Raw genomic sequence first — 13,635 nt, forward strand, 5'->3', positions numbered from 1 at the left:
TTTTTTTCATGCTGATTTCTTTCTTTGTTTTGGTTGTGTTTACACTTACAACTCTGACTGACCTACGTGCGAAAACAGGCATTGATGGGGAAACCATATGGAACTTTACCTAGAAAAACTGTGCCCAGAGCAGAGGAAGCGACGGCAATGAACTTTGCCACTCTGTGGGATTTCAGTGTAAGTTGCACTTTGCAAAAGCCATTCCTTAGGCTTTGTGTTTTGATGGTGTGAATGTTGTTTTCTGTCATCAGTCCACTGGGCAAGACTACCAATTTGGGATACGTAATTTAAGTAGGTAAAATTGAAAAGATATAAATTCAAATTGTTTTGGGGAAATGGGATCAAATGTGGCACCCCAGATCCAGTGGGGCTTTCTGATGTCATGAAATAAGCTCTTGCATTGACTTGTCACTGGGATTTCTGACATGTACAGTAAGTTAAAAGTGAGCAAGATGAAGAGTAGCTCAACATGCAGCTGAAAAACGGTCATTTTGCTTTATATTTATTAAGTTTACATGCCATATATAATAGATCCCCAAAGGCCACCATGTTGAGCCATCACTGATCAATTTCATGAGGTATAAATGTACTGTAGGTGGATTTGCCTCACTGGCGTTGCCCTGTGGGATTCATTTGGCCTTTTGAAATAACAAACCTACAAACAGGCAACGGCAAGATAGTTACAGAAAGATGGATGAAGGTATTGAAGAAATGAGCTCCTAGTCATGTGTTTCACTGCCTTTTCTACCCTTTGGGATCAAGGATATTGTTTGCAGCAGAGCTACTGTTGGATTTACAGTGAGAGACTTGATAGCGCATGTTAAATTACCGTGTGGGAACCTCTTGCAGTAGTTTAAAGTGCTGTGGGGGAGCCTTTTCCTATGGGAGACAGGCAGATGCAATTCCAGTAAATACTACAGTAAATACTTGCTGCAATCTGCCTTAACTGAAAGGTGGGAAAAACTACTCAGTCGGTTCCTTGGTGTTTGCCCTTGTTGGCAGATGAAGAGATTTCAGGCCCCTTTGGTTTTGTTCACAGAAGCACCATGTAAAACCACACAATGTGAAGGATCTAGGCTTAGTCATGCTTAGGCAATACCCAGTGAGAGCAACCTGTAGACATTTTCTTCCCTGAACGAGGGACGATTCAGGAGGAAAGAAACACAAGCAGAAAAAAGAGGAAGGGACAAGAACAGGACAGAACATGGAGGGAAATTCTCTCATCTATTCTTCATGATTACAGATATTGAACTTAGCTGTAATGCCCAGGAAACAGCCAAAGTCTTGACAGCCAATTTTCTCCCATATAGTGTTTTCCTTCAGTGGAGGGAAGCATATACCTGAAAAATGTTGTGTCAAAATGAAAAATCCATATTGCGGGAGAGATCTGGGAGCAGGAGCTGGCAGGAATGTAATAATCTGTTTACAGATCTGCCATGTAAAATTCACATTCTGATGTAATCTCGGTCACATCTGTTCCTCTGTGGAGTAAAAATGTTTCATCAAAATTGGCACCTAATTGCACATTAAGCAGATATTAATGGAAGATACACACCAGCAAGAACACCATGTGGGCAGAGAACCATGGTTTAAGATAAATCTGTGATGGGAAGATCTATGCATACATTATTTTATTTATCTCTCTCCCCCCGCCCCGGCAATAGTGGCTCCTGCATACTGTATTTCATGCTGCTTTCTTAAAATCAATGGGAGTTTAAAACACCCTTTGTGATGAGGGCAGGGTGGGGGGTGGGGGAGGGATAGAGTGCAATTTGAAAAAAAGAATTCAAAAACATCACAGTGCACATGCTAGTGCAACTCACTGTGCACACAAGCTCATGTGTGCATATGAGGAGAATTATAGCCATTGCTTCTGAAATATTTGCATTTATTTAACACAATTTACACACCACTTTCTCAGCATAAGAAAGTGGACCTCTAAGTGGACCTTTAAAAATATTTACCAGATAAACCTGTAGTCCCCATGAAACTGGGCAACCACTCTCCGAGAAACCAGTACCAGCAGCTTCTGGTTGGCTTCATGGGACAAAGCAGTGTGATGGGACTTTGCCCTGGGAACTGCTTCCCCTTCAATCCATTAGGTCTCAGGGGAGTCAGAGCTTTGTTGGGAGCTTTCCAGAAGACCTGTATCCAAGTTTGTTTAAATATTGTTTAAAACATATACCAGTTTTCACCATGTAGCTGTCAAAGTGGCTTACAACAATAAAATATGTGGCATGCAACAGTTAAAACATAAAATTCACTTCCAGAATTTAAACCTCAAGAATTTCAAATTGAAAGGATGTAAAACATCTGGACAGTCAGAGTGCAAAGTGCTTCTGAAATAAACTGTTTTGACTGGCATCTGAAAGAGTAGGGACAGGGCCTGTCTCACTCGTGTACTAAATTGCATGGAGATGGAGGGATGGAGGGATGGAGTTGCCTGCGCCCTGCTTGTGTCTTTGAGTCTTGTGTCGATATCCTGCACCTCCCAGTAGCCCCCCTCGTGGGTTCTTCCCCCACATGGGGGCATTGTGAACTATTATGAAGTTCTGTTTAAGAATGGCACCATTTCCATTATTGATGAAAGTAAAAGGACAAAGTTGAATTATCTTACATAGACCATTCCCAAGAGCAAGATTACAATAGGAAAATCTTCTTAAACATGCGGACCTGCAATTGAGATTAACCCCCCACCCCACCAACAACTGAATGTGAAAACAATTACGGAAATTACATTTGAGTTAAATTACATTTATTTTTATTCTTATCCAAGTGTATTAGATGTCAGAAGAGCCACTTCTCTGACAGGAAGTGAAAACACAGACCCAGAGGGAGAACCGAGAAACAGCGAGGAATTCAGAGGGGAGGGAGAAGAAGCAGAGACCAGCGGAACTTGATGGGAGGCCCAGAGTGAAGGAATGCAGTTTGGAAGCTGCAATAATGACACAACAGAAGAAGGAGAATTGGGGGGGGGGCGTTGAATCACCCAAAACTCGTAGATTAACTAGGCTAGCCAAAAAACGCGGGAAGGGGAGAAAGAAAGTGGGGACTTCCTTGTTGGGGACGGAAGAGGAGGGGCCCAGTTTTGGCAACTGGATCATCAAGGGAGGACTGAAGGAATTTAGCTCTGCCAGAGCGTTTGTAATTGACCAATAAATCTGGAATAATTAACTGCTGGAGTCGGGGGACGGGGACGGGGACACCAACCTGACATGAGATAGCCTGCTGAGAAGGCCTTTGTGTCAGAAGTGATGATGCATCAGGGAAAACATAGGAAAGACAGGTGGAGGGGTAAAAGGGCCATATTAAATATGTCTTCGTCTAGAATGTGCAGTTGTGCTTGTTGGCTTGCTTAGAAAATGTGCTTCATGAGTCATTCCAAGTCATTTCAATGAGGTCATGTCACCCTCCGTCTCGGATGTTGATGAAATTTGGTGTACATCCATCCCTTATGGTTGAAATAAACCCCCTTAATTCCCCCCTCTATTTTTTCCTGAAATACTCATCATTTTATTGAGCTCTGTGTAAAATTTCAAAGAGATCTTATTATTGGTTATGGAGAGAAAAAATAAAATGTACACAAGGGTATCTTATGCTGAGGGTCTCAAGAGGGACAGACAACGCAGATTTAACAAAACTTCAAAGTGCTATAAAAGTAAAACCGTTTGAGATAGAGGGGAAAAAAATGTAAGGGGTTTATTTCAACTATAAGGAAAGGGTGTACACCAAATTTCATCAAAATCTGAGGTGGTGGGTGACATTTGATGTGGAATGATATCAAGTGCCAGAGCTAATAATTGAGAGTAGTCACAGGTGGGTGGGATGTGTTAGACTGCTTTTTATGTATATCAGTGTTTCTAGCTTTTATTTTGTTTTAGATTTATATTAGTTTTATTTTTTCTGCTACATTGTACATCTCCTTGAATTTCCATTTTGTAAAACAAGTGAATAATCAGTCTAATATCAATGACAGAGAGAGAAATTCAATTTTATCAGCATTTTAATGTGAAATATCTAATATGCCATTCTCAAATCAATATGTGAACTGAAACACAGCTAACTTCACACATCTCCAAATACATGAATACAAGAAAGCATATATTAGGCAAAAGTGTATCTATAAATTCACATATTAGTGAAAATAACACAGAGAATGCACAATCTTAGAGGAAATTGTTTGCAGAGTCCTTTATAATTGTAAAAATTACATACAAAGTGTGTTTATTAGAATAAATTTGCAGTAAAATGTGGACGAATGTTTATAAAGATTTTTTTTTCTAAATTGCAAACCAGTAGAGATATGTGGGGAACTGAATTTGAAACGGAAAAAATGAGAAACTGGAAGAAGTGAAATTGATGGGAGATTCACCCATCCTTCGTCACAACAGGCATAAATGTAACCCTTTCTTCCCTTATTACAGTCCTGCTGAAAATCTCTTCTCTGAAGCTGCATTGGGAATCAATAGAGATTTCCCTCCTTGGTGTCAGTGGAAATCCCTTCAGAGGAGGGATTTTCCTTAGGATCACAGCTGGGAAGGAAAAGGTGGGAAGGAAAAGACATCCATGTCTTCTGTGATGTCCAGAATTATCAGTACTGCTGCTGTAGTTGCATTTTTTAAAACCTGTAAGTTGAATGTAAGGGGTCACATTTGGTTCCCTGCTCAGTCAGAAGAGAATAGAGGGGAAAGATTGAGACAGATAAGCAGAACTTTGTGTGCCTTTTGAGTCCAGGGTAATAATGACTTAGGCCAGTGGTACAAGAGAAACAACAAAGGATACGGGGCAACCATGTCTTTCACACACCACCAATGTTCTGCAAGTAATTGAACCACGCAAGAGCCCCATAATCCCCCCCCCCAGTGGAGACAATGTCAGCTCTAAGGAAACTGAGGAAATGGATTGATAGTCATACCACAAATCTAGTCATATTTACTTGTCATGTGTTAATATTTCATTTTCACCGCAGCCAAGATTGCAAATGAGGCTTAGCAGGCAGAGTCTGTGACTTGTCTCAGGCAGCCTAGCCATCACAATACATCAAATGCATGGCTTGCGATTAAATGAAACAGAAGGATGTTAGCCTATTGACATTTTAATCTACTAATGGTTTACTTTTAAGAAATAACCAGCAGCAAAACAGCAGAAGGGAAGGGAAATATATGCATGAGGGCTAAGCCTCTCCGCATTACCACAGTCAATTAAAACCCTTTCCAATTGATCCACAGGCCCTTGGCAGATTACAAGGGCACACGCTGAACTCTTGGTGTCTGATTTGAATTCATTATGGCCATTTGCAAGCTTTACGGCTATCTGGCCCACCTCAAGAAGTGGTTTCCAGCAGAGACAGATGTTTGTTGTAACTAAAAGACTCAAAGAAACCCTTGTCCAGTTGTGTCACTACTTCTTGTCAGCCATCACCAAACATTTGCACCCCATTACTTAATTTTGGAAAGCAATAACACTGGGGAGACACCCTTAATAAAAAAATATGTTTTTTAAAAATATTTTTTGGAAAGCAATAGCAATTTCATTTAGCAAATCAGAATATTTCCTAGTGGTATATCATTTATTAGATTTAGGTATTGCTTTTCCAACACAACACAAAGCCATGGTTTTGATTTATAAAGCCCTGCGTGGCCTTTCACAGGCTGCATCCCCACTTAAGTTCCATCACAATGTTTCAGATGACTCACATCTCAAAGAGGGTTGATCTGTTATATCCCTTACATGAATAAAATCTAGTGACTGATTGATCTAATGAACTCCCAGGCATATGTTGGTTTCTAATACAGAGGTTAATCTCCACTTAGGAAATACTGCATCTGCTGCCTGTCACATATGAAATGTTGTGTGTATTTCTTACACAAGCACCTGGATGGATGACGAGAAAAACATTTGTGCTGTGTTCAATATGCTTTACAACCTACTCCATCTTAAGGACGTAAGGAGAAGCTTTTGGATCAGGCCAGTGGCTTATCTAGTCCAGCCTCCTGTTCTCACAGAGGCCAACAAGATGCTTGTGGGAAACCCACAAGCAGAACCTGCACACCTGCGCACCTGAGCTCTCCTGCATTTCCCAGCAAGTGGTATTCAGAAGCATGATGGCCTCTGACCACAGAGGCAGAGCTGAGCCAGCATGGCCAGGAGCCACTTTTTCTCCATGTTGGTTGGCCATCGCCGTGTCCTGTGGGAGCAAGTTCCATTGTTTAACTCTGCTCTGCACGAAGAAGAACTTTTTAATCTTCCCACATTCAGCTTCATCTGGTGTCCACGGGTTCTAGTGTTATGAGAGGGAGAAAAGCCTTTCTTGGTCCACTTTCTCCATGCCGGGAATAATCTTGGAGACTTCATCCATGTCACCTCTTTGTTGTTTAGTCGTTTAGTCGTTTAGTCGTGTCCGACTCTTCGTGACCCGATGGACCAGAGCACGCCAGGCACTCCTGTCTTCCACTGCCTCCCGCAGTTTGGTCAAACTCATGCTGGTAGCTTCGAGAACACTATCCAACCATCTTACCTTTCCCCTAAACTGCTCATAGGGCAGATGCTTCGTCCCCTTGATTATTCTGCTTGCCCTTTTCTGAACTCTGTTATATCCTTTTTGAGGTGAGACCATTTAGTGTGTGTTTTGAATCCCCCCCCCCAAAATATTTCTATTTTGATGGCAACCTCAGGAGTTGGCTAGAAGTTGTGTTTGGGGATTTGGGCAGAAGGTGGCTGCCATCTACTCACTAGCTCTACACGCCACCCTTTCCCCTTGTATCTTCCTCCCTCCTCTTCTGTGTCAACTTCTTGGACCCCAACTCAATGCATTAGTCAAATTAGTTCAGTTTAAAAGTATCCCTGTGCTTAAGTTGCATTTGTTGTTGCTTGAAGTTAGAGGAAGATATCTAAATTGTTCTTTGTCGTTGACATTTCAGGGTCTTGCACAGTATTCTGTCCTCTTCTATGGCTATTACAATAACCAGAGAACAATCGGGTGGTTGAAGTTCCGGCTGCCTCTCTCCTACTTTTTGGTGGGAGTTGGGTCCATCGGTTACAGTTTCATGGTTGTCATCCGCACGTAAGTTTCTTCTGATGTTGATGAAATAAAGGATGGAATATATATTCACAGACTGATCCGTATTTCTACTTAGTATTTATTGCAGTCATACCCTGCTTGTCTTCCAAGATGCTTGAGGCAGCATGCATGATTGTCCTTACCTTGTTTCACAAAACCTTGTGAGGTACCGTAGGTTAGCTTGGGAAATTGTGACTAGTTCAAGTTTGCCTAGTAATCTGCATAGCTGAGTGGAGATTTGAGCAGAGACTCTCCAACCCTAGTCCCATACACTAACCACTGCACTGCTCAGACTCTGTCCTTCTTGTCTCATCCTCGATGCTCTTGGCATTTATAACTTACTGAAAAGCTAAATGCATAAAATCAATTCCAGATGAGGTTCCCTTTCCATCCTGTCCCTCTCTTAGTACAGATCCCACCAAATCTCTAAAAATTAAAATTAAAATTAAACCATTTCCCATTGTCAGCTTAAGTCCAGTTGCTGTATGACAATCTAAAATGGAAGGTTGGGGTGTGGGGAGGGCAAGGGTGTTTCTCTTGAATTTGATTGTATTGAATCCCTGGTGCAGCACCTTCAACAGCAGGATTAATGAATGTAGGGTTTGGGGTGCGGGGAGAAGGTGAGCAGGAAATCCTCAACTACTTTACTGTTATTTAACATTTTACAGCAAATGTTTATTTTATTACTCACTTTGGAACACATTACAGTCTGGCAGAGGTGTCCTAAACTAAAATAGCACCACATTTTCTGTACAGCTAAGATGTGTGAAACAAATGTGTAACCAAGGGAGTTTCTTTTCTTGTAAAGTCTTCCATCTAGCATAGTGCTAAGTAACACACAGAAATTACAATCATTCTTCCTTATCTGGCCTTGCGGGCTGGAGATGGTGGGGAGAAGAGAACAGGAACATATGGTTAGGAATCCAAATATGGAATAAATTGTAAATGGTTGTTCACAAGATGGCAGTGGTTTTTGTGGCCATTGCTACTAACTGTGAAACTTGAAAGCCTCATCTTTGCTGCTGCTTTCTCTTTGAGAATCACACACAGAGCTTGGCCAGTTTCAGGGCCAGCCCAACCTTTGGTGATGCTGAGAGACAGGGAGGGAACTTTGCTGTGCGCCATGCAGACTGCCCTGCATTCCCTAAATTAGCCTGTTGCTCTCAGGCCCTTTGATAAGATACCATTCCTTTACCAGTGTTAAACTAAGACTCAAATGCCTGTCTGGTTAGCTTTTGTATATGGAGTAGGGGTAGGGTGCCATCTTGCCCTTTGCCTCAGGGAGCAAAATACCTTGGGCTGGCTGGCCCTCTCTTTTCTTTGCACCAGCCTCCTGCTGCAGTCAGTGCCCCAGTCTAGGACACCTTCCCTGAATGTTTAAATATATCAGCCGTAATGAAGATGCTGCAGGTGCTGCAGGTTTCTATGTTCACTTCAGGCATGATAAGAAGAAGGGATATAGCAAAGATAGAGCCCAGGTTCAGACCCTGGCACCCCCTGGCAGGGCGAGGGAAAGGTCAGTCAGTTAGCTGATGGTAATTTATTAAAGGATGTCACACCCTCCCCACTGTTTAATGCTCAGATCAAGGTGGGCACAACCCTTCCTTACACACTGACTCAGGGAGTGGGATCGCACTGGCTGGCCGCACACCCTGTCAGTCCTATATTATGTTTCTGTGACAATGGGCTCTACATGCGTAGGGCTCCTCAATGGGAAGAGCACTCGTGATTGGCCCAGGATTCCCCTTCATGTGAGGGAGCCCCAAATGCGTGCACCCCCATTGACACACATGGGGTCCATCCTCACTGAGGCTGAGCAGTGCAGCAGAACCAGTTGGGCTGCCCTAAATCTGCCTCTGGCAGATTCCTCTTTGTTCTGTGGTCTGCATGGCCAGGATACAGCCCACTGTGCAAATGTGAGAATCAGACCAGTTACTCCACTCTCCTTTGTCTCTAGCCCAACTCCCACTAGTCTGCAGCTTGCGGAAGCTTCCCCACAAGAGAATGCTGCCTTTGGACTGAAAAATGTTGCCCACCCCCATTCTAAACCCTTGAAGAAGGCCATTTATTTTAGTCTCTTCACTCCCAGAGTATGCTTGATTAAGGTACAAAAGATTTCACTTCAGAAGTTACCATTTTGTTTTAACCCAGTTAGGAGGGAGCCATTAAAAATATTTCTTTGATACTGTATTTGTGAAAAATCTTCCTACTGAATCCTCTCAGGGAATTATAGCTGAGTAGCTGCCAGCCACCCACTGGGGTTCTCCCCACCACCAAAAAATCCTCGCAGCACAATCCCTGGAGGCAAAGCAAAAGGGGTGAACATGCACTGTGTGTGTTAAATTTCCATCTGGCCACGAGATAATCTTGATCTATATTTAGGTAACCTTAAGAGCAAATCCGCTTATATTCTTTGGCTTGTTGATGATTTCACAGAAAACAATATGATAAGTGCAAAATCCAACTGTAACTGTGAGCTTTTTGTTTGCTTGGCTCTTTTTTATGGTAGTACTTAGAAAGGCATAACAACTGGGGAGAGAAAAGGGAGAATGAAATTGGTATGACATTTACAGAAATTATCAAAGTACAAATCAGCCATCAATATTCCCATCAGTCCATTTTTTAGCTCTTTGACCAAGTTACCTGCTGGTCTTAATGGCCCCTCAGTCATCCTTTTTATTGTGCATTCTTGATTATTTGTGTTCATGATGCTCTGTGGGCAGTCACATGCTTTCAGTTCCATCCGTGGGTGGCCATACAGCTTCATTCTGAGTCAGCACATATCCTGTAACTTCCTGCTAAAATTAACTTTTCATAAATGCTCTTTGGTTTGTTTGGTTTTCTGTCCCACTTTTGTTTTGCTGTTGCCCCTCTGGACAGCAGTAGTGTGCTATAGCAACTGGCAACTAATAAGGCAAAATAAACCCACAATGAATGTGCTATTAATTGTGTGAAGAACGTGTTGTAGAATACACCCACAAAAATACACCAATGTGGAGGACCCTAACTGTGGCAATGCATAAAGTCACATTTTGGAGCACCATTTTCTCCTCCACAATTTCAGTGAATCTCAATGATGTCTGAGCAGGAACGCTGCTTGGTGTCGCAAACAAACACAGAGAAGGGCCACAGGCCATGCTGTTGGGTCCAGTGAATCCCAGAGGGACCACAGCTCAGTGGAAGAGACTCTGCTTTGCATGCAAAAAGCCCCACAGCCCTTGCGACTCCAGTGGATCAGGTAGCAGGTGATGAGAAAGACCTTTGCCAGAGGTGCTCACTCTGATGTAAAGCAGATTCCTAAATTCCTTAATAGAGAAGTAGGTCCCACTTTATTCAGTGTGAATCACTCTCCAGAAAATGAGCATTGGATTGCAACTAAGAATTGTTTAACCTGCAGATTATGCAATTAAAGCTTCTTTTTTTAATGGTGTGACGTATGTTTGTTAAATTATAAGTTATACTTCCTCAGTTTCTTAAAGGAGCACTTGTATATTAAGATTCTGACAGTATGCAAATTTAATTAAACTTGATTGACTGAGTAAACAATTAGTCAGAAGCATTTGACCAATAATCAACTAAAATGTTTTAATCAGTTGACAGCCCTTAGAAAAGAAAGCGAGATTTACCCCACCCACCCCCCTGAGATTTTCTGAGGACTGTTTCACACCTTGGTTTGCATCCAGAGCTGAGATCCGCAGAGTCCCAGGGGCACCAGAGGAAGGAGGAGGCGCTGCTCTCAGGGAGTCCTCCTTCTCCTTTCCCTGCAGCCCTCTGAAACACTGCTGGGGGGGGGGGGCGGCTCAGCATCTTCCTGAAGGGGGGGGGAGGTGGCACTGGCACTGGGAGTGGGGGGTTTCTTCCCTTGGAGTGACTTTGCTGAATCTCAGATCCATCTGTGATGGGGGAGGAGCAACTCTAGGCCCAACCCATTACATTTTTAGCATGTTAAAAAATACTCACCCCCCTTTCAGAATGGCAAAGAATGCCCATGACGATGGTGGTGGAGATGATAACAGTTTTAACTTCAGCTGGAAAATGTTCACGAGCTGGGATTACTTGATTGGCAATCCTGAAACAGCAGATAACAAATTTGCATCAATAACAACTAGCTTTAAGGTAATGTATAAAGTCTGGTCTCAGGTATGAATGTCACCGAGGTTCATATACTCTTTGCAGACAGAAAGTACCACTTTCAGTCCCTGGCATGTCCAGACAGGGCTGGAAATGTCTCCTGCCTGAAACCCGGGAGAGCGGCTGTCAGTCAGTGTAGACAATACTGGGGTAGATTGCTGCATCTCTGACCCAGGGAGGGAGGTTGGCTTCCTGAAAAAAGGAGGGAAAAGAGACTGAAAGGCCTTGGAAGAGATCTATGAGGCCTGGTGAATGAGAAGATCCTTGTCAACAGCCTGTAAACAAAGGTGGTTCTTGGATTCTTACTACGCAAACTGATTCTGAGGGAAGAGTCCTGGAAAAAGAAGGCCTGGCATATTCCTGCAGCTGCAGAAGCTGACCACTGAACTGGCAAACGCAGACGCCTGAGCTGGTTGGCTTTCAGCCCAGTTTTGTTGTGCCACAATATAGTTGGTTGCAAGTTTCTTTGCTTACATATGCCATTAAACACCTTGAAGCTGTTAGTCAAGTGTCAGGGTCAAACAATGTGTTATGCATAATGTGTAAAGTGAGCCACATCTCTTGTTTTTTTAAAAAAATACTTCTAGCCCTGTGAGACACCAATTGCTATGTGGATTGCAGCAATCTTGGAGGGGAGATTAACCCTATCTTTCCTACTCCAGCCATGACTCCCTGTTCCTTGTTTCAGCCAGCCAGCCTCTGAAGGATGAAGGACATGGAGGAAAGCCGTGTCCCTTATGAATGGAGTGAGTGGTCAGGCTTATACTGGCAGAGACGGATCTTCAAATAGTCTGCATTCATGGACAACCTGTTGACCTGCAGATGGTTTGAACAGTTCTGCTGGCTGGGGCTGATGAGAGTTTAGTCCAGGCACCAGGTCGGCGGTGGCTAATTTAGCCGAATGCTATTATACTTCTTGGTATCATGAATACTGATGAATGTTTTTCTTGTTTGTTTGTAACAAATACAGGAAGCAATTGTGGAGGAGCAAGAGAGCCGGAAGGAAGAGAACGTCCACTTGACCCGATTCCTGAGGGTTCTCGCTAATTTCTTTGCCTTTTGCACACTAGCTGGGAGTGGCTACCTCATCTACTTTGTTGTGAGGCGATCCCAACAATTTGCTTTGGAAGGCCTTGAAAACTATGGCTGGTGGGAGAGGAATGAAGTTCGTACCAGCATGTTTTGTTTTCTAAAACAGATGTATGCAGGAAGGCTGTCTTTACCGAGCAGGGTGATGTAGGGCAGGGGTGAGGGATCCTGCCCCCCTTGTTGAGAGCCACATTCCCTCAGGAGTCATTTGGACTCAGGGCTGCATGCTAGTGGTGGGCCGGAACAGTGGTTAGGGAGGCGTCTCTCTCTCTCTCACTCACTCACTCAGCACCACCATTTTGCTGCTTGAGGTGAAGTACAAGATGAAAGCCGCTCCCACTTCCACATACTAAAAGTGACCATACTTGCAGTTGAATCTTGTGTCAACACTGGGCAGCATATTCTCCTCCACTGTAAAGCAGCAAACCCAACTCTGTCCTCCAATATCTTGCCATCACTTTGCGTCTCACAGCCCCTGCTGCTTCAGGCGCCTCACTCTGCCTAATGATCGGACTGGCTGTCACCGCCTTTTCTTCTTCCTCCCCTTTTCTGCCATCTCTTTTCTCTCTTTCTCTCCCCCATCTCCTACCCCCTTCTCTCTCTCTTTGTACAGAAATTGCATTGTGCTTTCTCTCTCCTTCCTTCCCATAATGGATGGCAAAAGCAGTTTATGTGATTGTGAAATATTCAGATTTATGAATAAAGCAACCAGGTACAGGTGGCACCTAAGAGAAACACATGAGCATAAAGTGTACATAAGAATTATACATAAAAATAAAAACTTGAGCTATGCAATAAATAAGAAACACATAAAAAACAGAATCTTAAATCTTGAGGGAGTTTATGATATGGCATCACATAGGGTTTGCTCTTTCCAAAAACATCCTATTCACTTAATGGGCAAATGCAAGCCCATTTGGATCCTGGCCAGTATTGGATCTACACACTCTTTAACTGGCCTGCCATCATTACAGCAGCAGGACAACATCTGCTAGGGTTAAAACTGTTAATAATAATAATAATAATAATAATAATAATAATAATAATAATAATTTATTATTTATACCCCGCCCATCTGGCTGAGTTTCCCCAGCCACTCTGGGCGGCTCCCAATCAGTGTTAAAAACAGTACAGCGTTACATCTTAAAAACTTCCCTGAACAGGGCTGCCTTCAGATGTTGAGGCTCTTTTGTTCTTCTTACCTTGCAAGTAAGAAAGAAGAAGAAACGATTTCCGACTATATCACTTTTGGTCTGATAGCTTCCGTTCAGTCGGATTTCCTTACAATGTAAGACTTACGTTCTCTTCCTCTTTGCTTCTCCGTTTCCCATTGTTACATGTTTTACTTTATATAT

The 13,635-nt window shown here is 42.9% G+C and overlaps 1 protein-coding gene across 2 annotated transcripts in view; it reads left to right on the forward strand.

Annotated features, from left to right (window-relative positions):
- TMC1 (transmembrane channel like 1) overlaps positions 1 to 13,635 on the forward strand; it is an 83,471-nt gene that overhangs the window by 24,155 nt on the left and 45,681 nt on the right. For both annotated transcript variants that reach the window (XM_083464831.1, XM_083464830.1), the window contains 4 exons: positions 79 to 177; positions 6,921 to 7,063; positions 11,032 to 11,176; positions 12,162 to 12,356. In XM_083464831.1, the coding sequence (XP_083320957.1) occupies positions 79 to 177; positions 6,921 to 7,063; positions 11,032 to 11,176; positions 12,162 to 12,356 (582 nt within the window). The remainder of the gene's footprint in view (positions 1 to 78; positions 178 to 6,920; positions 7,064 to 11,031; positions 11,177 to 12,161; positions 12,357 to 13,635) is intronic.

This window comes from Podarcis liolepis (assembly GCF_965112155.1).
Source record: "Podarcis liolepis genome assembly, chromosome: 11".
NCBI classification, from domain to species: Eukaryota; Metazoa; Chordata; class Lepidosauria; order Squamata; family Lacertidae; genus Podarcis; species Podarcis liolepis.